We start from the raw sequence: 24,709 nt of genomic DNA on the forward strand, positions 1-24,709 counted from the left end.
TTTGGGGTGAGTAATTCAGACCCTGGGTCTGTGTTGGAGCAGACTGGAGTGTCTGGCTCAGCAAGACAGGGTGCTGGGGCTCCGAGCTGGTAGGGAAGGCAGGGGCAGAAGTAGTCTTGACACATCGGGTGGCAGCTCCCAAGGGGGGTTCTGTGACCCAACCTGTCACAAAGGGAAACATTCATTTTTAGAGTCCTTGTGGGCTTCCACCTTCTGCACTCGAAGTGCCAGAGTTGGGAATCAGCCTTGACAGCAGTAATGCAAGAAACGGACAAACCCGTATCCTGTAAGGCATTTGATTCAGCTAATTAGCATACAGCTTGAAGCCTACAAACTTTAAACTGTTAAACTTTGCACAGATACACGGCCCCGCAGAAAACCTCAACTATCTGGGGAGCTGAAAATAGAGTTTAAGGTGAAGATCGGAACACGGGTACATGATTGAACCACAGAAGTGTCCTGGAAATGAACTGAAATACATAACAGGTATACGAGATACATCCTAGGCTAGCCTGCCTGCTTGCTGATATATCTTTTCTTATACGTTTCTTATGGGTTTGATTCTTTGTTTCATTATAATAGGTTTATAGGTCTATATGATAGTATATTTTGGCTGTAACACAAGGGACCTGCAGTGTGGTGAGCTAAGGCAAAGTTAGGGTACATATGTTTCGGACCTTTCACCAAGATAGATGATGATGAGCTAAAGCATAAGGTCCATATTATGGCTGTGACCTTTAAAATAGAGGATGCTTTGAAGTAGGTTGGCAGTAGGATGGGCTTTCCTAAATCCATACCCTTTTAAACTTAACAGGTACACTACAACTTGGCACTTGGAAAGAACTGAAAGAACCGCTTAAGATAAAATGAACAAATGTAATACCAAACCACAAAAGGGCCATGATAACAAACTGACATCTATGATAATAAGTTAAAATCATTAATATACTAACCTTTAGGAAAAAGAAACCCCAACATTAGTAAGATGAAGAAATACAAACACAGAAAAGGGAAAACATCCCCTCCTGAATATGCATCAAACAGAATCACATCAGCGTAACATATTATAAACGTGGCGTTACAGCCTAGGGCCGGTAGGAGAAGGAGATGTCGTCCGTAGGAGGTGTCAGAACGATAGCCACTGGCGATGATGGGGATCGTGATGGTAATGAGGAAGATGATGGCCAACATTTCAGGTTGTTCTACAGGAGAAGGTGTGAGTATATGGATGTGCAGATGTACATTCAGTAGTATCTCTATCTACCTTACTGAGCTGGAGTATTTGTGACTGTGCTAAATGTATTAATAAAGTATATTGGTAAAAAATAAAGAATTCCTATAGTTTGAGTGTTGCAACTGCGCACATCGGGGTTCTAGACAATATATTAATTTGAATAATACCGGGCCTGATCTTGGGGCAAGAATCTGTCAACCCTCAAAGTGATATGTGGGGATTCTTAAATAACCAATATTATTAATGTATAATCCAGAGATCAGGCAACAAGATGTATCTGCCCCTTGCTGTAACCAACTTGTCCCCGCTCCCCTCCCAGAGCTGAGATAGAACCCAGGAGTCCTGATGGGTTCACTATCTCCACAAAGTAACTAACAAAGTAAAAATATACATTAAAATTTTAAACCTAACCAGTGTCCCTTAAGTGATTTGCCACAGGATGTCAGAACAAGTTAGTATTAGAGCTGAGTGAGTGTAATATTTATTTTATTTTATTTTATTAACACAGGAATTAGACGCTTTGCTCCTGTCAGCTAATTACTAAGTTATCTGCCAAAAAACTAGAGTTTTCAAGGGTCTAATTAGCCCCTGGAATCACTGTTAGAGTTGCCACCCCAACCAAAATCTGAAATGGCTCCCTTGTAGCTGGGATGGGAGGAGGAAATGATCCAGTGAGTGATGGGGGAGGGGTATAGAGGAGCAAGTGACAAGCATGGGGCTTTCAGGCGAAGAGGCAGAACCTTGGGAGAAGAGATCATGGAATCATAGAATCTCAGGTTTGGAAGGGACCTCAGGAGGTCATCTAGTCCAACCACCTGCTCAAAGCAGGATCATTCCCCAACTGATGGGGCAAGGGGTGGAGTTTCAGGGGTCCAGTTACCAGCAATTAGGAAGGAGGCAACCCAGTGAATTGTACATGGACTGATTCCCCAGTTTCTCATGCTGACACAGCACAGTAATATCAGGAAAGAGTTTAATGTTTCTCTGACTATCCAGGAGGAGGGCCCAGCACCATGTCCCTGGTGAGCTCTGCACAGAGCTCAGTCTGAAAGCCAGTAGAAAACTTTAGGGCCCTTTATGAGTAAAGAGCCAGAGCAGCCTGCCCTGGATCTGTTTGGTCCTCACTTCGTAGATGATGGGGTTTAGCATGGGGGCACCAGGAGGTACACATTGCCCATAAGAACATAGAAATACAGGGGCACATTGTGGCCCAATCGGTGTGTGAGAAAGGAGAAGAGAGGTGGGATGTAAGAGGCTAAAGTGACACAGAGGTGGGAGCTGCAGGTCCCAAAAGTCTTGAGCCGGGCGTCCTTTGTGGGGAGGCTGAAGATGGCCCTGAGGATCTGGATATAGGACACAATGATAGAAAAAACATCCAGACCCATCACCAAGAATGTCACAGAGAGTCCGTAGTAATTACTGAAGCAAATGTCAGCACAGGCCAGTTTCACCATGGCCATGTGCTCACAGTACGAGTGGGTGATGATGTTGATTCTACAATGTAAGGGCACTTTGCATGTTGGCTACCCCTCACTGAAGCTGCTTCCCAACCCAGGGTTGAAGACCACTATCATGTCCCCCATTAATCTCCTCTTTTCCAGATAAACATACTCGTTCCTTCAGCTCATACAGTGGAAAAAGTCCACTATATATACAGTGATTTATATATCCGTTTAATATGTTATAGGTCATTGAGGCAGAAAAGGAAACATCACCAGCTGGACTGATATAAAATTGTGTAAGAATTAGAGGAAATAGCAAATCTTGCAGGATTGTCTCTTTGCAATTGTTTGGGTAGAAGTCCTAGGAAACAAAGGCAAAGAACTGATGATGCAACGGAATGGACTATAAATGGTTGCCTACGATTTCCACAAACTTTCCTGCAGTGAACTACGGGGAGAGGTGAGATATTCTGTCCCCAAAGTAACACCCTGGCAGCCCCATATTTACCATGGTGATATGATTATGACATAATTTTTACAATGTATTTAAAATATGTCATGTAAGATGTCAATGAAAAATTATGATTTGCTGACTATGATTACCCTAATTGTATGCATATATCATTTTTGTTCGTAAAGTTCTGAAAGGATGCAAGGGCATGTGACCAGCTCCTGTGACTCTGGACTCCATCTTGTGACACAGTAAGGGGGGTGCGGGGTTGGAGAAGGGTAGTGGGTTCCGGGGGGGCAGTCAAGGGACAGGGAGCAGGGGGGTTAGATGGGGTGGAGGTTTGGGGGGGCAGTCAGGGGCAGGGAGAAGGGGGGGTTAGGATGGGTCAGGGGTTCGGGGGGGCAGTAAGGGGACAAGCAGCGGTTGGTCAGGCATGGGAGTCCCAGGCTTTGTCAGGAGACAGGTAGGTGGTGCGATCCTAGGGGGGGAGTTTGTGGGGGGTCTCAGGAGGGGGCAGTTGGGGACAAGGAGAAGCGGCGCTTAGATAGGGGGTGGGGTCCTGGGGTCAGTTGGGGGCAGGGGTCCCGGGAGGGGGTGATCAGAGGACAGGGAGCGGGGGGGGGGGTTGGATGGGTTGGGGTTTCTGTGGGGGGCAGTCGGAGGGAGTGGATGGTGGCAGGGTGGAGCTACCCTCCCTCCCCCTGGAGTGTCCTGTTTTTTTGAATGTTAAAATATGGTCCCCACCATCCACAGTGCAGCTCTCCACTAACAGCACATGCTGCCGCATGAGGTCCCCCTCCTTCCTTTCCTGTTGATAGCGGCCAAGGGAATGCTGGGAAATGTAGTTCTTTCCCTGCTCCAGGGCAGGCTCTATAGGCAGGGAGGTAACCAAGGAACTACAGCTCCCAGAGCCCCCTGTTGGTTGTCAGCTCCCAGGCTGGATCCCTACTGGCTGCCAACCCTGCAAATGGGCTGCCCCAAGCATGTACTTGCTATGCTGGTGCCTAGAGCCGCCCCCTGCTGCATCCCCCTATACCCCACTCCCCTCCAAGAGCTGAGACAGATCCCAGGAGTGCTAATTGGGTCTCTCTCTGCACAGAGTTAGCAAGAAAGTAAGAATAAAAATTACAATGTTAACACTAACCAGTGTCCTTAAGTGACTTGCTGTAAGATGTGAGAAGACATTGGTTGTAGAGATGACTGAGACACAGTTGACAAGAGGAGGAGAAGACAGGAGCAAGTGACGGGGCAGCACCTTGGGGAGAAGACACACAGCAGGGATGAGGCTTGACAGAAGAGATGAGGCAAGATTGCAATTCCAGGGATACCAGCAATTAGAAATGTGGCCACCCAGTGTAATGTGCATAGACTGACTCCCCAGTTCATCACATTGACACAGCACAGCAAGGACAGGGAAGGGTTTAATGTCTCTGTCTGTCCAGTAAGTGATTCGGGGAAGAGTCCCCACCATCATACACCAGCCAGCTCTGCACAGAGCTCAATCTGAGAGTCAAATCCCATGGAGAAAACATTTAGGCATACTTATGAGTAAAAAGCCTGTGCAGTCTGTCCCGGATCTGTTTGGTCCTCATGCCGTAAATGATGGGGTGTATCATGGGGGGCACCACCTGGTACACACTGGTAATAAGAATGAGGAAACGTAGCGGCACATTGTCGCCAAACCGCTGCATGAAAGAGGAGAATAAATCTGGGATGTACAAAGCTGAGATGGCACAAAGATGAGAGATGCAGGTCCCAAAAGTTTTGAGCCGGGCATCCTTTGTGGGGAGGCGGAAGATGGCCCAGAGGATCAGAGTATAGGACACGGCGATAAAAAACACATCCACTCCGATCACAGAGAAAAGATAAAAAAGTCCATAGTAACTAATGATGCGGATGTCAGCGCAGGCCAGTTTCACCACGGCTACATGCCCACAATAGAAGTGGGGGATGATGTTGGTTCTGCAATATGGGTACCGCCTCACCAGAAAGGGATAGGGTAATGTGAGTATGCCACTACGCAGCACCACGGCCAAGCCTATTTTGGCCACAGCAGAGTTTGTCAGGGTAGTGGAATATCTCAGAGGATGGCAGATGGCCACGTAGCGATCAAAAGCCATGGCGGCAAGCATTCCAGACTCCATTGTTGAGAATGAATGAACGAAGTACATCTGGGTGAGGCAGGCACTGAAACTGATCTCCCTGGAATTGAACCAGAAAATGCTCAGCATTTTGGGTATGGTGGATGTGGACATGACAAAGTCGGTGACAGCCAGCATGAAGAGGAAATAGTACATGGGCTCATGGAGGCTTGGCTCCCTCTTCACGATGAACAGGATTTTGAAGTTCCCCAACACGGCTATGGCGTACATAGCACAGATGGGAATGGAGATCCAGATATGGGCTGCCTCTAGGCCAGGAATGCCAAGTAGGATGAAGGCGGAGGGGTTGGTGAAGTCGGTTGTGTTCGAATCTGACATGGCGTTGGGGAGAAGGTGTCCAACTCTGAGGTATAAGGGTGTCTCCTGCATGTACCGTATGCTCCCCTGACTTCCTGTGTGTTCCCAGGATCTCGGGTGATGGTCGCAGTAGAAATGCCTGCACGGAGAGACAACGTTAATATGAGACACTGCATGCAGTAGTGGAGGCTGTTCTCATGGGAGAAGCAGATTGATCTCTCTTCACACACTGAAAAATTACATTTTCATTATTCAGAGAGAATAACTATGAGCAATGACCCTACTAAATCCAATTCCATATTTGTATTGTGCGCCCTGCATTAAAAATTCCTACACTTTGTGGTGGGGGAACCTTAAGAGGCAGCAGCAGGAAACACAACGGTGGGTACTGCTTATCTATCATTATTCTTTAATGCAAAGAGAGCCAGTATAGGGAGTCCATACTGAAGGGAGTTCCCCATTCAACCAGTTGCTCAAAATCAGAGAGGGGGAAAAAACAAACTTTTGAGATGACGTGCTGGGAGAAACATCCCAACTAGAACATACTTCAGGGGAAGGACCTGGGCACCATTGATAGCACCTCAAGAGAAACACCTGCTCATTCGCAGCAGTGAACAAAACAAAAGAATGTTCAGATCCCAAGATATGGGATGGAGCATAACATATTTGGGAATGTGTTCAGTTTTAGTCATCCAGTGTCTATTAAGGATAGAAAAGTCTGGGACTCTTTATTTTTCTCAAAAGACAAAGATGAGGACATATGATATAGGAGAGGAAAATTAAAAAATGTAACTGATTTACATTCAAATGGACAGTTCCCAACCAGTACTATCGATAGACACTTAGTGCTCCAAGAGGACTAATTTCCTAAAGATGATGTCAGCAAAACTGATTGGGAGGAAAAATGTAGACAGAAAAATATGAATGAATATTGGTAATTCTTTGATAACATTTTATTAGATATCAGAAAACTCTCAATTCCACAGTCAGCAAAGTGAACAACTTTGGGTAAAAAATCAGTTCAGTGGTAAAGTGAAGGCAAGAATTAGATGGTGGGAAGCAATATGTAACAATGAGGAAAAAGGGAAAATAACTGGCCAGCAACAGAAATCAGAAGTTAGGAAAATTGATAAAGAACTTTAAGACATCAGGGAAAACTCCATGTTTGCAGGGCTATGGATCACAAAAAGGAGGTTATTGATTATATTAAGAACAAATGAAATACCGGAAAAGATTTATGCCAATTCCTGTGTTATATATAAAGTATTAAAAAATAAACAGAAAGAGTTTTGTGTTTTTTTAAAAGAATTGACAAGCTTAAGAAACAATGGAGAAGCTGGTATGGGATTAGTTAGATATATAAGTAATACCAGTCACGAACAGCATTTAACTGAAACAGATCTTGTCAAATAAACTTGATTTCATCCTATTATGAGAGTACACATTGGTTGATCAAGGGTACACATTTGGTGGATCAAGGGAACAACACTGATGCAACAAACCTTGATTTCTCAGAGACCTTTGATTTAATAGTGGAAAATATTGAGTTGGTGAGTTGGAGCAGGGGAAGGATTTTACCTCTGCACATGGGATTGGTGAAACAAACTGCATCCAGTTCTGGGGTCCACATTTGAAAAAAGATGTTGAAAACTTGGAGACGGTGCAGAGAAGACCCACAGAAATGATTGGAGGATAAGAGTAAATGCTGGATCATTAGACTTGAAGGTATGTATCTCTTTTACTTATAAAAAAGATGATCAAGCAGAGACTTTAATTTGGAGAAAATCAGGGGTAATAATGGGCTCTGTAATCTACCAGACAAAGGCTGAGCAAGACCGAAAGACTGGAAGCTGAAGCCAGGCAAATTCCAGCTTGAAATTAGGGCTAAATATTTAGCAGTGAGGGTGATTAACCATTGTTTGTTTCAGTTTTCACCAAGATGGTTGGTGGTGTTTGGACACCTGAAACAGAGAATGCCAGTGAAAATGGGATAGATTCATCTACTAAAATAAAGAAAGAACAAGTTAAAAGTCACTGGGACAAGTTAGATGTCTTCAAGTCACCAGGGCCTGACAAAATGCATCCTATAGTACTCTGAAGGATAATAAAGTTGTAAGTGACAGTCAGCATGGATTCCTCAAGAACAAATCATGTCAAACCAACCTGATAGAATTCTTTGACAGGGTAACAAGCCCTGTGGATGTAGGGAAGCAGTAGCTGTGGTATATATAGATATTAGTACAGCTTTTGATACAGTCTTGCATGATCTTCTCATTAACAAATTAGGAAAATGCAGCCTAGCTGGAGCTACTGTAAGGTGTGTGCATAACTGGTTGAAAAAACGCTCCCAGAGAGTAGTTATCAGTGGTTCACAGTGATGCTGGAAGGGCCTAACAAGTGGGGTACCGCAGGGACCAATTCTGGGTCCAGTTCTTTTCAATGTCTTCTTCAACGATTTAGATCATGTCATAGAGTGTAAACTTGTTAATTTTGTAGATTATACTAAGTTGAGAGGGGTTGCAAGTCTTTAGAGAATCAAATAAACATTCAAACGGATCCGGAAAAACTGGAGAAAAGGATGATTAAGGGTCTTGAAAACACAACCTATGAGGGAAGACTGGAAGATCTAGGTTTGTTTAGTCTGAATAAGAGAAGACTGAGAGGGGAAAGGATAACCGTTTTCAAATACCTAAAAGGTTGTTACAAGGAGGGAGAAAAAGTGTTCTCCTTAGCCTCTGAAGAGAAGACAAGAAGCAATGGACTTAAATTGCAGCAAGGGTGGTTTAGGTTTGACATTAGGAAAAATGTTTCAAAAAAGGCAAATACTATGATTTCTTATATTGGCAGAAGTATAACATGCAAGTCATGGTACATGATAGTATTCCTCTACTCCCTGTGGGCTAGGTTTCAGTTGGAGAAATGTGTCAAATTTTGCTCACCGAGGTATAGAAAGGATGTAGAGAATCTGGAAAGGATCCATAGACAAGTAACAAATGTTATGCAAGGGATGGAATGCAAACTGTATGAGCAAACCTAAGAAACCAGTATGTTTACTTGGAAAAGAGGAGATTACTTGGGGACATGATAGTGGTCTTCAAACACTTGAAAGGCTGTCATAAAAAGGTGGAGAAAAGTTATTCTGTCTTAGCACAGAGGGGCAGGACAAGAGGCAATGGGTTAAAATTCCAGCCTAGGAGATTTAAATTAAATTTCAGGAAAATCTTCCTAACTTTAACTACAGGAGGCCAATGGAACAGACTCCCAGGGAAGTCATGGAAGCGCCTTCTGCAGAGGTTTTACAAAGTTGTGTGAATGGCCATCAGTCTAAGATGACTAAGACAAAACAAATCCTGCATCTTGTCAGGGGGATAGACTAGCTGTCCTTTGCGTTCCGTTATAACTCTATGGCTCCATCATTCTATGATGTAAAATCCTCGTGTAGACCCGACCTTAGTCACGCACACCTCTTTTGGCTCAAATCAGATGTAACTGAGTGAAATTTAATGGGCCTGTGTTTTACAGCAGGTTAGACTGGATGATCAAATGGTCCCTTCTGAGCTTATACCCTGTGGATCTATTGATAAAGAAAGTAGATCCTGCATTTATATTTAATTTTTCTCATAACATGATCAAGGAAATAATTAGTTAAAATTGAAAGTCTGAACATATAACATTGAGAAAAGGTAATTGCTGCCATAATTCCTATTTGGCCTGTAGAACTCCTTCTTACCAACATTATTGGAGCGAAGAGCACAGAAGATTGGGATTCACAAATAGATTGATCATTGTATGTGGTGCTGGTGGCATCACCTGTAGTTAAGGAGGTCTGACACCTTCGATTAGAAGAACTCATTTCCAGTTGCTTATAAATTTGCCAAATTTTTGGAGTTTGTTCTGAAATATCACATGTTGCATATCTATGTCAAGAAGTATTGTGTTTTTTTTTAAAAAAACGCTCAGGTATAAAGTTCAGCAGACTTCTCGAATGAAGCTAGGAGAAATATGGGGCCTAAGGAAAACACGGGACATTGTCTCAGGATTTGGCCTTGTACTGCACAACTACTAACACCTTACATCCTGAAGGATTCACTGTGCCACTAAAATGCACCACCGTGGGGCTGGAGTCCATCAGGCAGGATGAGCAGGGGTGCCCAGAAATCAGTGACATTTTGGCCAGTGATTCTTTATCAAACTCATCACTTATGGCAAGGGCCATGGGATGTTTCATGGTTGTGCAGAGTGAATAAGACCACAGACTTACTCTCTATCCCACCACACCCACATTTCACAGGGTTTGCCGATCAGGTGAGCTTCTCAGCAAGAGATGGTACCTGTGAATTCTGAGATGGAAGTGTCCTCCTTAGGAATCCCCCTCAGGTATCCATGACCCACACCTCTCTGAACCCCGCATCTGCAGCAGCATCCCACGCCGAGAGCCGACAAACGGTGTGCAAAGTTTCTAATATAGCTCCGTGTAATCCCAGTGGGGTTCGCTCAGCCTCTAGAGCAGAAGGGAGGATCTGAGTGTAAACAGGCTGTAGACAAGCAACTCTCCACTTCCATGCTAATTATCCAGCTTTAGGAGTAAACAGCAATTAAGGAGCCTTCCCAAAGGGAGATGAAAACTCGTGGGTTTTGCACTGAGTCATAGAGGAACTGGCTGCTCCGTAGGTTTGTGTGTCTGTATTTAAAAATTATAGTTGATGAGAAAGTAAATTAGGGATAATGCCTAATTCTCAGGATAGATGGGTAGATAGTAGATAGAGAGATCCGAAGTAAGTTGACTAAGAGGAGACACAAGCATTTAGAGCAAACACATGGGGCTGTCGCTAAGGGATCGGAGATCAGTACTTCTCATCAGTATCTATCATTATACTGTGTAGCGGCTTTCATTGATGTATCTTCAAAACACCTAGCAAAGAAAAGTCACTATGAACATTCCCCATTTCACTGATCTGTAAACTGAGGCACGGGGAGACATGACTTCTCCAAAGTCACACAGACACTGACTGACAGAACCCAAGTGTCCTGACTTCCCTTCCATAACCAGAGTCTCTCTGTCAGTAAGTGACCACATGACAACAGGAAAATGGACTCCCAGTCTTGCAGGGCCTGTTCACTGGGGCGGAGTGGGGGGAAGGAATTCCCTGGGGTGCAACCTGGAACTGGGGACCGCCGAGTCCTCTGGCAAACCAATCTGGACTCTCTCTCATACTGTGAGGCTGTGACAAGCTGCAATCCTCTGAGGTCTTGCACTTACACAGCTATACACAGACAGGGACACACCCAGCTGCAGGTACATGAAAGCTTTCACTAGCCAGCCATGAAACTACAGTAGAGAGGCTCCAGCCAGTTCCCCCCAGCTCTCCAGCCTAGGACTCAAGAGCTGTTCCATCTTGCCCTGGCCAAAAGCCTGACCAGTGTCAGTTTATTTCCCAGCCTGCCCCTCCCTCAGTGTGGAGAGGACAATACATCAGCCTGAGCAGATTTCCCTTCTACGTTTCAAACAGCATCCTGTAGTAAGGAAAATAATATCAAACAGATTCATTAATTACAGAAAGATGGATTGTTTACGTGATTATAAGTAATAGCGTAAAGAACAAAGTTGAAAAATGGGAAATAAACAACATCACAATCTAAGGCCTTGTCTACACTACAAGACTATTTCGAATCAACTTAGTTCGAATTTGTGGATTCGACCTTATGAAGTCGAATTTGTGTATCCATACTAAATACACTAATTCGAATTTCTGAGTCCACATTCACTGGGCCAGCGTCGACTTTGGAAGCGGTGCACTGTGGAAAGCTATCCCACAGTTCCCGCAGTTCCCGCTGCCCATTGGAATGCTGGGTAGAGCCCCCAATGCCTGCTGGGGGGAGAAATGTGTCGAGGGTGGTTTTGGGTAAGTGTCGTCATTGAACCGTCAATCACAACCTCCCTCCTTCCCTCCTTGAAAGCGCCTGCGGGCAATCTGTTCGTGCACTTTTCTGGTCAGTGACAGCGCGGACGCCACAGCACTGCAAGCACGGAGCCCGCTGCGATCATCGCCGTTTTCTCCTCCTCGCACTTTATCGTCCACGTCTTCCACAGTCAGCTGCTGAGAAATTGGGCTACTTTTCAATGGTGCTGCAAGCACTGGGGGACCATAGGGGACGTTTTACAAACATCAACGTCGGGTGGCCGGGCAAGGTTCATGATGCGTGTGTTTTCAGGAACTGTGGGCTGCTCAGACGCCTGCAGGAAGGTAGTTTCTTCCCGGACCACGAAATAACTGTTGTGGATGTGCAGATGCCTATAGTCATCCTCGGGGACCCAGGCTGCCCGCTAATGCACTTGTTCATGAAGCCCTATACAGGCGCCTGGGACAGCGACAAGGAACTCTTCAAATACCAGCGAGCAGCGTGACCTGTGACTGTTCAGTTTCTTTACAGAGAAGCTGAACCTGCCCCTGTTTCTTTACCCAGTTACTGTTGACTCTCCTCTTCGGTTACATACCCCGTTCACCCCGTTACCCCCACTTCCAGCACACGTGTAAAAATAAAATACATGTCCCATTATTACTTAACAAAGGTTTCTTTATTCATGACTTTTCGTGAAAGGGTTGAAACTGGGGCGCAGGCTGTGCTGGGTAGGGTGTGCGGTGATGTAAAGACCGCCTCTAAACTCAAGGAATGACAGGCTCCTGCTCCTAGAGCGGTCCGCAGTGCCGGAATGCTTCTTTCAACGGAGCATGCCATCCCTCTTTATGGAATTCTGTGTGCGGGCAGATATGTGACCTTGTGGTGGAGGAGGACGGATACAGATTCCTCAGCTGCGTGACTCAGCGGTCCAGGACAAGGACTGCTGTATAAGATCTGTAACCGCCCTCCCCCGCTGCAAAGTCACATCTCCCCCGCCCACACAGATCCTGGAAACCACCTCCAAAAACCGACCAGGGTGCCTACTGACTGCACCGTGTGTGTGACCCGCTGCTGATCCTGCCCCCGTGTCTGTACCCTGGGAAAGGTGACTGTCCTATGCAATTAACCACCCCCTTCCCCACGCCCCCCATTCAAACACAGTCTTCTTTGAAAAAACATAACAGAAACAGTAATTAACAGCAAAGCATTTTTATTAATTAAGTAGACAGTTAGGGGATGGGACTGGGATTGGGACTACTGTGAGTCTGGAAGTGAAGGACTTCAGCAAATGTAGGGTATGAGAGCTTTTGGGTACTTGAGCACTGTGCTGTGGTGCAGTGACAGTATTCATGTCCCCGGCCGCCCCTCCTCCTGATTATTTTCGGTGAGGGGGGTATGGGACTTTGTGGCGGGGGAGTGCGGTTGCAGATACACTGCAGGGTGTCTCTGTCCGCCTGCGGTCCTGAAGAACATCCACAAGGCGCCTGAGCGTGTCCGTTTGCTCCCTCACTAGTCCAAGCATTGTTTCAGTCGCCTGCTTGTCTTCCTCACGCCACCTCTCCTCCCGTTCGCTGTGTGAGCGCTGGCACGGAGAGACGGTCTCCCTCCACTGGCTCTGCTGGTCCGCCTCTGCTAGGTAGCAGCCCATACGTTCCTAGAACATCTTGTCCCTTGTCTTTTTCTTTCTCCGCCTAATCTTTGCAAGCCTCTGCGAGGGGGATGCTGTGTCAGGTCTGGAGACAGTGGAAGCTGTGAGATGGGAAACAGGGATTGAATTCCTTGCAAAGATACATTTTTGCGAACAATTAACTGAGTCTAGGCTGTCTCTGTGAATTCTGGGTTGAGACCCCTGTGCCTGCTGTGGCAGAAATCATTTTCGCGGTGGATTCTGGGTAAATGTCGCCAGTCATTCCTTCCTCCGGGAAAGCAACGGCAGACAATCATTTCAAGCCCGTTTTCCCAGATTTGCCCTGGCATACGCCATAGCGTGGCAACCATGGACACTGTTTTGCCTTTTGTGTATGTCACCGTATGTGTACTAGATGCCGCTGACAGAGGCGGTCCAGCAGCGCTACACAGCAGCATGCTTTTGCTTTTGCATGACAGCAGAGATGGTTACCAGCCATATTGTACCATCTACCATACCATAAATTGGTAATAAGATGGTAATAAGATGGGCATGGTTACCTGTCCTTTTGCACTGCCCCATTTGGTGCTGTCATAAGTGCCCCTGGCCGAGCAGCCAGGGGCGCAAAAGCAAAAATTGGGAATGACTCCCTGAGTCAATCCCTCCTTTTTGGTATCTAAAAATAGAATCAGTCCTGCCTAGATTATGGGCAAGTGTACTAGAGAACCACTGTATCATAGAACCAGAGAGCACAGCTGCTCTGTGTCCGATCCTGCATAAATTATGAGCTGTATGCTATTCACAGGGGGTGCTCCTGCAACAACACCTCCTGTTCATTCCGTTCTTACCCCAGCCTTCCTGGGCTACCATACCATTGTCCCCCCACTTGTGTGATGAAGTAATAAAGAATGCAGGAATAAGACACATTGACTTGTTTGTGAGAAATGAGTGGAAGGAAGCCTCCAGCTGCAATGATAGTCCAGGCAGGACATTAAGGAGTGTGGATGAAGGAGCCCATCATCCCTCTGCTAGTCCAGGGGCAATTGAATCTTTTATTTACAATGAAGGGTGGGGGCTGATGGAGCTCAGCCCCCTGTTGCAATGATGAGGACGGTTACCAGCCATATTGCACCATCTGCCATCAAAAATTAGGGACAGGCACCCTTGATGGACCTTACTGATGCTAGTCGGCATGGTTACCAGCCCTTTTGCACTGCCCCATGTGCCAATAGGCTGATGATGAGGACGGATTTCCATCTTTTTGTACCATCAGCCATCCATAGCGTGGGGGGAGCAAGGATGTTGGTGTTGAGTGCTGCACCATCGCGTCTATCTGCAGCATTCAGTAAAGATAGGGTGACATGTAAAAGAGTCAACAGAGGATTGTTTTCACTTCTGGTGGGGGGTGGGGTGTGTGCGCAAATTGCCGAACTATGCCCTGACCCACCGCAGACACTGTGTTTGACCCTAGAAGCATTTGGAGCTCATCCAAGAATGCAAATACTTTTCGGAGACAGCAGGAACTGTGGGATACCTTGCATCCTCATTCCCCCCTCCCTCCATGAGCGTCCATTATATTCTTTGGCTTTCCGTTACGCTCGTCACGCAGCTGCGTGCTGAGTCTGTGCTATGCCATCTGTCCGTAGATTTTTTAAAAATACTTTGGACCAGGCGTAAAATTACAGTAATTACCCTAATTAGATGCAGGAGTCTCCGAGCGAGATCACCCTGAGGAGGGTCACTGAAGGAGATAGAGAGCGCATGCTGCGTGAAAGCTAGCACGAACCAGGGCCCGATGCAGCCGTGCTCGGGGAGGCAGTGCTCCCTGAGTACCTCATGAAAGCCTCGCACGGAAAACTGTGCTACCACGGAGCACCCAATAAGGCAGCTCTCCCCAGGAACCTCCTGCTGATGCTTTTCGATTAACGCAAGGAGAGCTTCGTGGAGATCTCCAAGGATGATTTCTGTTCTATCCTCATAACTAGAGAGACCTCCTTTTCACACAGTTAAGATTCCTGTTATATTAAGAATAAAAGTGAACATGGTTAAAGCACTTACCGACTGCTCCTTCCCCTGATTCAGGGTCCGGGTTAATGGCCGGGGAGGGTTGTTGGGGGATCTCCGTGACGGTGATGAATAGATCCTGGCTGTCGGGGAAACCAGCGTTGTAAGCGCTCTCGCCTGCCTCGTCCTCCACAAACCCTTCGTCATCTTCCCCGTCCGCGAACATCACCGAGGAACTGGCCGTCGACACTGTCCCATCGTCAGAGTCCACGGTCACTGGTGGGGCAGTGGTGGCAGGCTCCGTAGCGTCCATTTGCCGCTTTGATTTTTTGGTAACCTTGTCTGGGGTCCTTGATTTTCACGCGGCGCTGCGTTGCATCCCGCCTGTATCCTCTGTCTCTCATGGCTTTGGAGACCTTCTCATAGGTCTTCGCATTCCCTGTTTTGGAGCGCAGCTCCGAAAGCACAGACTCCTCGCCCCACACACCGATCAGATCGAAGAGTTCCCAGTCAGTCTATGCTGGGTCCCTCTTTCTATTCACAGATAACATGAACTCCTCTGCTGGAGAGCTCTGCATCGTTGCAGGTGCTGCGGAGCTCGCCCCGATGTCCAGCCAGGACGTCAGATTCAAAGTGCCCAGACAGGAAAATGAATTCAAATTTTCCCGGGTCATTTCCTGTGTGGCTGGTCAGAGAATCCAAGCTCGGACTGCTGTCCAGAGCGTCAACAGAGTGGTGCACTGTGGGATAGCTCCCGGAGCAACTAAGTTCGATTTGCATCCACACCTAGCCTAATTCGAGCTAGCCATGTCGAATTTAGCGTTACTCCACCTGTCGGGGTGGAGTACCAAATTCGAACTAAAGAGCCCTCTAGTTCGAATTAAATGGCTTCCTGGTGTGGACGGTTGAGCAGTTAGTTCGAATTAACGCTGCTAAATTAGAATTAAAGTCCTAGTGTAGACCAGGCCTCAGTCTCATTCCTTCAGCAGCTCCTGGGACATTCCCTCTTTCCCGCTGAGGTTCCAGCAGAACGATCCTTCTTGTAGGCAGACACTTTCCCACTCCCTCCCCTGAGCCTGCTAGGCCATCGCTCCTCCCCATCTCAAGAGCCTCCTGCACGGCATGAACCAGCTGGGAGCAGAGACGGGGATGATGGGAGAGCGGCTGACGTAATATAGTGTCTCTTTAGCAATGTACATTGGAAAATTCTGGCTCCTTCTCAGTCTCAGGTTGGCCACGACTGTACTACCCACTCTGATAATGCAGCTTCCCAACACACATTTTGTATGTGCACTTGAGCCGAAGGCACAAGGATCTTTTGACCTCCTCTACTAGAAGCTCTGCCATCTGTCCTGGCAATATGTCACCTGACTCCATTGCATCCCAGCCTTAATAGTGGTGTAGAATTCCACCACTGGGTCAGCTGGGAATCCAGACGAAACCTGCTCACTGGGTCTCTGGCCACAGGATTTGCTGCTCCAGGCTACATGTAACTCTCCCGTCGGCTGGCACCTGGATCCGTAAGGGTTTCTCTGGTTCATCTGAGTAGAAGGCCAGAGGCAGTCCCAGTGGCAGCCAGTAAGCAAACCACAAGGGGTACTTTTCACTCGTCCTGCAAACACTGGTGGATCACAAGGGATGTTTCACCAACATCAGTGTGGGATGGCTGGGAAAGGTGCATGACGCTCACATCTTCAGGAACTCTGATCTGTTTTAACAGCTGCCGGAAGGAACTAACTTCCCAGACCAGAAAATAAATGTTGGGATGTTGAAATGCCTTTAGTTATCCTTTGGAACCCAGCCTACCCCTGAATGCCCTGGCTCATGAAGCCATACACAGGCAGCCTGGACAGTTGTAAGGAGCAGTTCAACTATAGGCTGAGCAAGTGCAGAATGGTGGTAGAATGTGCCTTTGGACATTTAAAATCTCGCTGGTGTAGTTTACTTACTAGGTTATACATCAGCAAAACCAATATTCCCATTGTTATTGCTGCTTGCTGTATGCTCCACAATATCTGTGAGAGTAAGGGGGAGACGTTTATGGCTGGTTGGGAGGTTGAGTAAATTGCCTGGTGGCCGATTATGCACAGCCAGACACCAGGGTGATTAGAACAGTACAGCAGAGCATGCTGCGCATCAGAGAAGCTTTGAAAACCAGTTTCATGACTGGCCAGGCTACGGTGTGACAGTTCTCTTTGTTTCTCCTTGATGGAGGTTAAAGATAATCTAGGCATGGCCCAATATCTAAACAAATACTTTGCTTCAGTCTTTAATGAAGCTAATGAGGAGCTTAGGGATAATGGTAGGATGACAAATGGGAATGAGGATATGGAGGTAGATATTACCACATCCGAGGTAGAAGACAAACTCAAACAGCTTAACGGGATGAAATCAGAGGGCCCAGATAATCTTCATCCAGGAATATTAAAGGAACTGGCACATGAAATTGCAAGCCCATTAGCAAGAATTTTTAATGAATCAGTAAACTCAGGGGTTGTACCGTACGACTGGAGAATTGCTAACATAGTTCCTATTTTTAAGAAAGGGAAAAAACAGTGATCCGAGTAACTATAGGCCTGTTAGTTTGACATCTGTAGTATATAAGGTCTTGGAAAAATTTTTTGAAGGAGAAAGTAGTTAAGGACATTGAGGTCAATGGTAATTGGGACAAAATACAACATGGTTTTACAAAAGGTAGGTCATGCCAAACCAACCTGATCTCCTTCTTTGAGAAGGTAACAGATTTTTTAGACAAAGGAAACACAGTGGATATAATTTACCTCGATTTCAGTAAGGCATTTGAAACGGTTCCACATGGGGAATTATTAGCTAAATTGGAAAAGATGGGGATCAATATGAAAATTGAAAGGTGGATAAGGAACTGGTTAAAGGGGAGACTACAATGGGTCATACTGAAAGGTGAACTGTCAGGCTGGAGGGAGGTTACTAGTGAAGTTCCTCAAGGATCAGTTTTGGGACCAATCTTATTTAATCTTTTTATTGCTGACTTTGGCACAAAAAGCAGGAATGTGCTAATAAAGTTTCAAAGAGTCCTGTGGCACCTTATAGACTAACAGACGTTTTGCAGCATGAGCTTTCGTGGGTGAATACCCACTTCTTCGGATGCAAGTGGTGGAAATTTCCTGGGGCAGGTATATATAAGCAAGCAAGAAGCAAGCTAGAGATAACGAGGTTGGATCAATCAGGGTGGATGAGGCCCTGTTCTAGCAGTTGAGGTGTGAAAACCAAGGGAGAAGAAACTGGTTCTGTAATTGGCAAGCCATTCACAGTCTTTGTTTAGTCCTGAGCTGATGGTGTCAAATTTGCAGATGAACTGGAGCTCAGCAGTTTCTCTTTGAAGTCTGGTCCTAAAGTTTTTTTGCTGTAGGATGGCCACCTTAAGATCTGCTATTGTGTGGCCAGGGAGGTTGAAGTGTTCTCCTACAGGTTTTTGTATATTGCCATTCCTAATGTCTGATTTGTGTCCATTTATCCTTTTCCTTAGAGACTGTCCAGTTTTGCCGATGTACATAGCAGAGGGGCATTGCTGGCATATGATGGCATATATTACATTGGTGGAAGTGCAGGTGAATGAACCGGTGATGTTGTGGCTGATCTGGTTTGGTCCTGTGATGGTGTTGCTGGTGTAGATATGTGGGCAGAGTTGGCATCGAGGTTTGTTGCATGGATTGGTTCCTGAGCTAGAGTTACTATGGTGCGGTGTGCAGTTGCTGGTGAGAATATGCTTCAGGTTGGCAGGTTGTCTGTGGGCGAGAACTGGTCTGCCACCCAAGGCCTGTGAAAGTGTGGGATCATTGTCCAGGATGGGTTGTAGATCCCTGATGATGCGTTGTAGGGGTTTTAGCTGGGGACTGTATGTGATGGCCAGTGGAGTCCTGTTGGTTTCTTTCTTGGGTTTGTCTTCCAGTAGGAGGCTTCTGGGTACACGTCTGGCTCTGTTGATCTGTTTCCTTATTTCCTCGTGTGGGTACTGTAGTCTTGAGAATGCTTGGTGGAGATTTTCTAGGTGTTGGTCTCTGTCTGCGGGGTTAGAGCAGATACGGTTGTACCTCAGTGCTTGGCTGTAGACGATGGATCTTGTGGTGTGTCCGGGATGGAAGCTGGAGGCATGAAGGTAGGCATAGCGGTCGGTAGGTTTTCGGTATAGGGTGGTGTTGATGTGACCATCACTTATTTGCACCGTGGTGTCTAGGAAGTGGACCTCCCGTGTAGATTGGTCCAGGCTGAGGTTGATGGAGGGGTGGAAGCTGTTGAAATCGTGGTGGAATTTTTCCAGAGTCTCCTTCCCATGGGTCCAGATGATGAAGATGTCATCGATGTAGCGTAGGTAGAGAAGGGGTGTGAGTGGACGGGAGCTGAGGAAGCGTTGTTCCAGGTCGGCCATAAAAATATTGGCATATTGTGGGCCATACGGGTGCCCATAGTGGTGCCACTGATCTGGAGATATATATTGTCAGCAAATTTGAAATAGTTGTGTGTGAGGATAAAGCCACAGAGCTCAGCAACCAGGTGTGCTGTGGCATCATCAGGGATACTGTTCCTCACAGCTTGTATTCCATCAGTATGTGGGATGTTTGTGTAGAGAGCCTCTACATCCATGGTGGCCAGGATGGTGTTTTCTGGAAGGTCACCAATGCATTGTAGTTTCCTCAGGAAATCAGTGGTGTCACGGAGATAGCTGGGAGTGCTGGTAGCATAGGGTCTGAGTAGAGAGTCTACATATCCAGACAGTCCTTCAGTGAGAGTTCCAATTCCCGAGATGATGGGGCGTCCAGGATTTCCGGGTTTGTGGATCTTGGGTAGTAGATAGAATAACCCTGGTCGGGGCTCTAAGGGTATGTTGATTAGTTCTGGTGTTAGTGTAGGGAGTGTCCTGAGTAGATGGTGCAGTTTCTTAGTGTATTCCTCAGTGGGATCTGAGGGAAGTAGCCTGTAAAATTTAGTATTGGAGAGTTGTCTGGCGGCCTCCTTTTGGTAGTCAGACCTGTTCATGATGACAACAGCACCTCCTTTATCAGCCTCTTTGATTATAATGTCAGGATGGTTTCTGAGGCTGTAAGCTCATGCTGGCAAAACGTCTGTTAGTCTATAAGGTGCCACAGGACTCTTTGCTGCTTCTACAGAACCAGACTAACACGGCTACCCCTCTGATACCTAATAAAGTTTGCAGATGACACAAAGCTGAGAGGTATTGCTAACACAGAGAAGGACCGGGATATCGTACAGGAAGATCTGGATGATCTTGTAAACTGGAGTAATAGTAATAGGATGAAACTGAATAGTGAAAAGTGCAAGGTCATGCATTTAGGGATTAATAATAAGAATTTTAGTTATAAATTGGGGACACATCAGTTGGGAGTAACGGAGGAGGAGAAGGACGTGAGTATTGGTTGATCACAGGATGACTATGAGCCGCCAATGTGATAAGGCCGTTAAAAAAGCTAATGCGGTTTTAGGATGCATCAGGCGATGTTTCCAGCAAAGATAAGGAGGTGTTAGTACCATTATACAAGGCACTGGTGAGACCTCATCTGGAATATTGTGTGCAGCTCTGGTCTCCCATGTTTAAGAAGGATGGATTCAAACTGGAACAGGTACAGAGACGGGCTACTAGGATGAGCCGAGGAATGGAAAACCTGTCTTATGAAAGGAGACTCAAAGAGCTTGGCTTGTTTAGCCTAACTAAAAGAAGGTTGAGGGGGGATATGATTGCTCTTTATAAATATATCAGAGGGATAAATACTAGGGAGGGAGAGGAATTATTTAAGCTTAGTAGCAATGTGGACACAAGAACAAATGGATATAAACTGGAAACTAGGAAGTTTAGACTTGAAATCAGATGAAGGTTTCTAACCATTAGAGGAGTGAAGTTCTGGAACAGCCTTCCAAGGGGAGTAGTGGGGGCAAAAGACATATCTTACTTCAACACTAAGCTTGATAAGTTTATGGAGGGGATGGTATGATGGGATAGACTAATTTTGGCAATTAATTTGGCAATTGATCTTTGATTATCAAAGGTAAGTATGCCCAGTGGTCTGTGATGGGATGTTAGATGGGTGGGATTGGGAAGGAATTTTCCTCCAGGGCAGATTGGCAGAGGCCCTGGAGGTTTCTCAAAACGCCTTCCTCTGCAGCGTGGGGCACGGATCACTTGCTGGAGGATTCTCTGCAGCTTGAGGTCTTCAACCCACAATTTGAGGACTTCAATAACTCAGACATAGGTTAGGGGCTTGTTACAGGAGTGGGTGGGTGAGATTCTGTGGCCTGCATTGTGCAGGAGGTCAGACTAGATGATCATAATGGTTCCTTCTGACCTAAAAGTCTATGAGTCTATGAAAACCCGCCCTCTTGGTTGACTGTAATTCTGTGTAAGCCAGCTGACCTCCCCCCTTCGATCACCACTTTCAGAGGCAATAAAGTCATTGTTGTTTCCAAATTATGCATTCTTTATTAATTCATCACACAAATAGTGTGAAAACTCGCAAGGTAGCCCAGGAGGGGTAGGTGAGCCGGGAAGCACTGGGTGTGGTGGTGGATGAGGGGAGGAGGGAAGGACAAGGCCACACTACAGTTCAAAATGTATTGAATGCCAGCCTTCTGTTGCTTGGGCAGTCCTCTGAGGTGCAGTGACTGGGTGCCCATAGACTCTCCCCCCTCCTGCGTTTTTGGGCATCTGGGTGAGGAGGATATGGAACTTGGGGAGGAGGTCAGGAGGGGACTCGGCCTTTGTTTGCCTCCCCGTGTTCTGCTGAGCTCTTTCAGTGTGGGAGGACTGCATGAGCTCTGAGAATATCTCGTTGCAAGTGCGTATTTTTGCCTTCTAATCTGCAGTAGCCTCTGGGATGGAGATGATAGAGGGAGCGTAGAAACATTTACAGCTGCGGGATGAAAGAAAGGGAGAGTAGTATTTGAAAAGATACATTTTAGAGAACAAAAGGAAGACTATTTCACACTGAATCAAGTGATTCACGTTACATAGCACATGTGCTTTTGCTACAAGTTCGCATTTTGACTCTTATATTGGGTGTCTGATGGTTTGGTGTGAGATGTCACATACGCTCGACTGGGCAACAGAATTCGGCTTGCCGGCAGCCATGGTAAGGGAAAGAGTTTCGGCTTCTTCAACCTTCATAACATTGAGGGACGAGGTGGATCCTCGTGAGCATGGAATCCCCATCTGGCCTTACAACAATCACTGACCCACCTGAACGGCTTGTCACAGAAGTTGCGAGCCCACTGGTAGATCAGGATGTCCTGCCTCCCGGTTCCCGTCAACTCCTCCAAAACAGCCCTCGTGGCCCAGAAGACGAGATGGAAGTCTCCCCAACACTGGAGAGGGAGCTTCACCTTACCCTTGAAATCGCAGGTGTCCACCAGAAAATAGTGAAGCTCATCCCGCAGAACAGTGGGGGACGGTGTCATGGACCTATGATGATCCTCTGGGCAAAGAGGGAGAAGACCACCATTGCAGTGACTGTACTGGTGGCACTGCACAACACGTCTCTATCTCCAGACAGGGAAAGGGAGATGGAAGGAAGAGATCAGCCCCTAAATGGTGAAGCAGGGGAGGCAAAAAACCCACCACATAAGGTTCATCTAAGCACAGGGGAAAGGAGGCAACCCCTGGTGGGCGCAGTATGGAAGGAGGAGGGGAAACAAATGAATAGGGCTTCTCTCCCCGTCGCCCCCCACAGCTCCTGTCTCTGCTCTGTGGCTGCGGCAAGGTCTGGGGCAGCCTGAACTGAGGGCTTCTTCTGCCGCTGCTGCCAGGGCAGCTTGAGCTGTGCCCTTTCCCCAGTGGCGCCTGCTGGGGCTGGAGGCTTGAACTCCTGCCAGATGAATCTGAGACAGCCCAGACTCAGGGCTTCTGCCCCCTTCTGCTGAGCTGCTCCACACGAATCACAGGCTGATTTCCATGTTCTGTTCATTCCCTCTGAAGCACCTGGCACGTGGAACATTGGTTTTACCCATTATGGCCATTCTGATCTTCTTATTTAGAGCACAGATATATCTGCCTCCTGCTGTTACCCAGTATACCCCACCCCCCTCTCAGAGCTGAGATAGATCCCAGGAGTCCTGATAGGGTCTCTCTCTCTATACAGAGTTAGTGACAAGGGCAGGGCATTGGGGAGAAGACACACAGCAGCGATGAGGCTTGACAGAAGAGATGGGGTAAGACTGTAATTTCAGGCATTCAGCTAAGAGCAATTAGAAAGGTCACAACCCAGTGTAGTGTACGTAATCTGACTCCCCAGTTCATCACATTGACACAGCACAGTGAGGACAGGGAAGGGTTTACTGTCTCTTTGTCTGTCCAGGAAGTGATTCAGGCAAGAGGTCTCAGCATTATATACCAGCCAGCTCTGCACGGAGCTCAATCTGAAAGCCAGAGCACAAGGAGAAAACATTTAGGTCTCCTTATGAAAAAAAGAGCTGGAGCAGCCTGCCCCGGATCTGCTTGGTCCTCACCCCATAAATGATGGGGTGTATCATGGGGGGCACCAAAAGGTACACACTGGCAATGAGAACGAGGAAGTGCCGGGGCACATTGTGGCCAAACCGGTGTGTGAGAGAGGAGAAGAAATCCGGGATGTACAAAGCTGAGATGGCACAAAGGTGAGAGATGCAGGTTCCAAAAGTTTTGAGCCGGGCATCCTTTGTGGGGAGGCGGAAGATGGCCCGGAGGATCAGAGTATAGGACACGGCAATAAAAACCACGTCCATTCCGATCACAGAGAGAAGATCAAACAGGCCATAGTAACTACTGATGCGGATGTCAGCGCAGGCCAGCTTCACCACAGCTATATGCCCACAACAAAAGTGGGGGATGATATTGGTTCTGCAATATGGCCACCGCCTCGCCAGGAAGGGATAGGGTAATGTGATTATGCCACTACGCAGTACCACGGCCAGGGCTATCTTGGCCACAACAGAGTTTGTCAGGATGATGGAATGTCTCAGGGGATGGCAGATGGCCACGTAGCGATCCAAAGCCATGGCCACGAGGATTCCAGACTCCATCCCTGAGAAGCAGTGAATGAAATACATCTGGGTGAGGCAGGCATTGAAACTGATCTCCCTGGAATTGAACCAGAAGATGCTCAGCATTTTGGGTAGGGTTGATGTGGACATGACCAAGTCGGTGACAGACAGCATGCAGAGAAAATAGAACATGGGCCCGTGGAGGCTGGGCTCCCTCTTCACGATGAACAGGATGGTGAAGTTCCCCAACACAGCTATGGTGTACATAGCACAGAAGGGGATGGAAATCCAGACATGGGCTGCCTCTAGGCCAGGAATGCCCAGCAGGATGAAGGTGGAGGGGTTTCTGAAGTCGGTTGTGTTCGAATCTGACATAGCGTAGAGGAGAACGTGTCCAACTCGGAGGCATAAGGGTGTCTTCTGCATTTAGCGTATGCTCCCCTGACTTCCTGTGTGTTCCCAGGATCTCGGGTGATGGTTGCAGTAGAAATGCCTAAATGGAGAGACAACATTAATATGAGACACTGCATGCAGTAGTGGACGCTGTTCTCATGGGATAAGCAGATTGAGTGCTCTTCTCACACTGAA

At 46.9% G+C, this 24,709-nt stretch overlaps 2 protein-coding genes across 2 annotated transcripts; both read right to left on the reverse strand.

The window, feature by feature from the left end:
- Window positions 1-4,659: 4,659 nt before the first annotated feature.
- LOC123362995 (olfactory receptor 52E2-like) lies at window positions 4,660-5,607 on the reverse strand. Its single transcript, XM_045003628.1, has 2 exons — window positions 5,013-5,607; window positions 4,660-4,850 (listed from the first exon to the last, which is right to left on the reverse strand). The coding sequence occupies exons 1-2, from the start codon at window positions 5,605-5,607 to the stop codon at window positions 4,660-4,662; spliced, it is 786 nt and encodes a 261-aa protein (XP_044859563.1).
- A 17,950-nt stretch (window positions 5,608-23,557) lies between these two features.
- On the reverse strand, window positions 23,558-24,496 carry LOC123373321 (olfactory receptor 52E4-like). Its single transcript, XM_045022299.1, has one exon. The coding sequence runs from the start codon at window positions 24,494-24,496 to the stop codon at window positions 23,558-23,560; it is 939 nt and encodes a 312-aa protein (XP_044878234.1).
- Between the last annotated feature and the right edge of the window lie 213 nt (window positions 24,497-24,709).

This window comes from Mauremys mutica, chromosome 1 (genome assembly GCF_020497125.1).
Source record: "Mauremys mutica isolate MM-2020 ecotype Southern chromosome 1, ASM2049712v1, whole genome shotgun sequence".
Classification (NCBI taxonomy): domain Eukaryota; kingdom Metazoa; phylum Chordata; order Testudines; family Geoemydidae; genus Mauremys; species Mauremys mutica.

Bases quoted from the DNA above. Each gene is read 5' to 3' on its own strand.
- LOC123362995 (XM_045003628.1), bottom strand. From the start codon at position 5,607: ATGTCAGATTCGAACACAACCGACTTCACCAACCCCTCCGCCTTCATC. The intron at 4,851-5,012 runs GTTACTATGGAC...GTGCCATCTCAG, and splicing joins CGCTGACATCCGCATCATTA to CTTTGTACATCCCAGATTTA.
- LOC123373321 (XM_045022299.1), bottom strand. From the start codon at position 24,496: ATGTCAGATTCGAACACAACCGACTTCAGAAACCCCTCCACCTTCATC.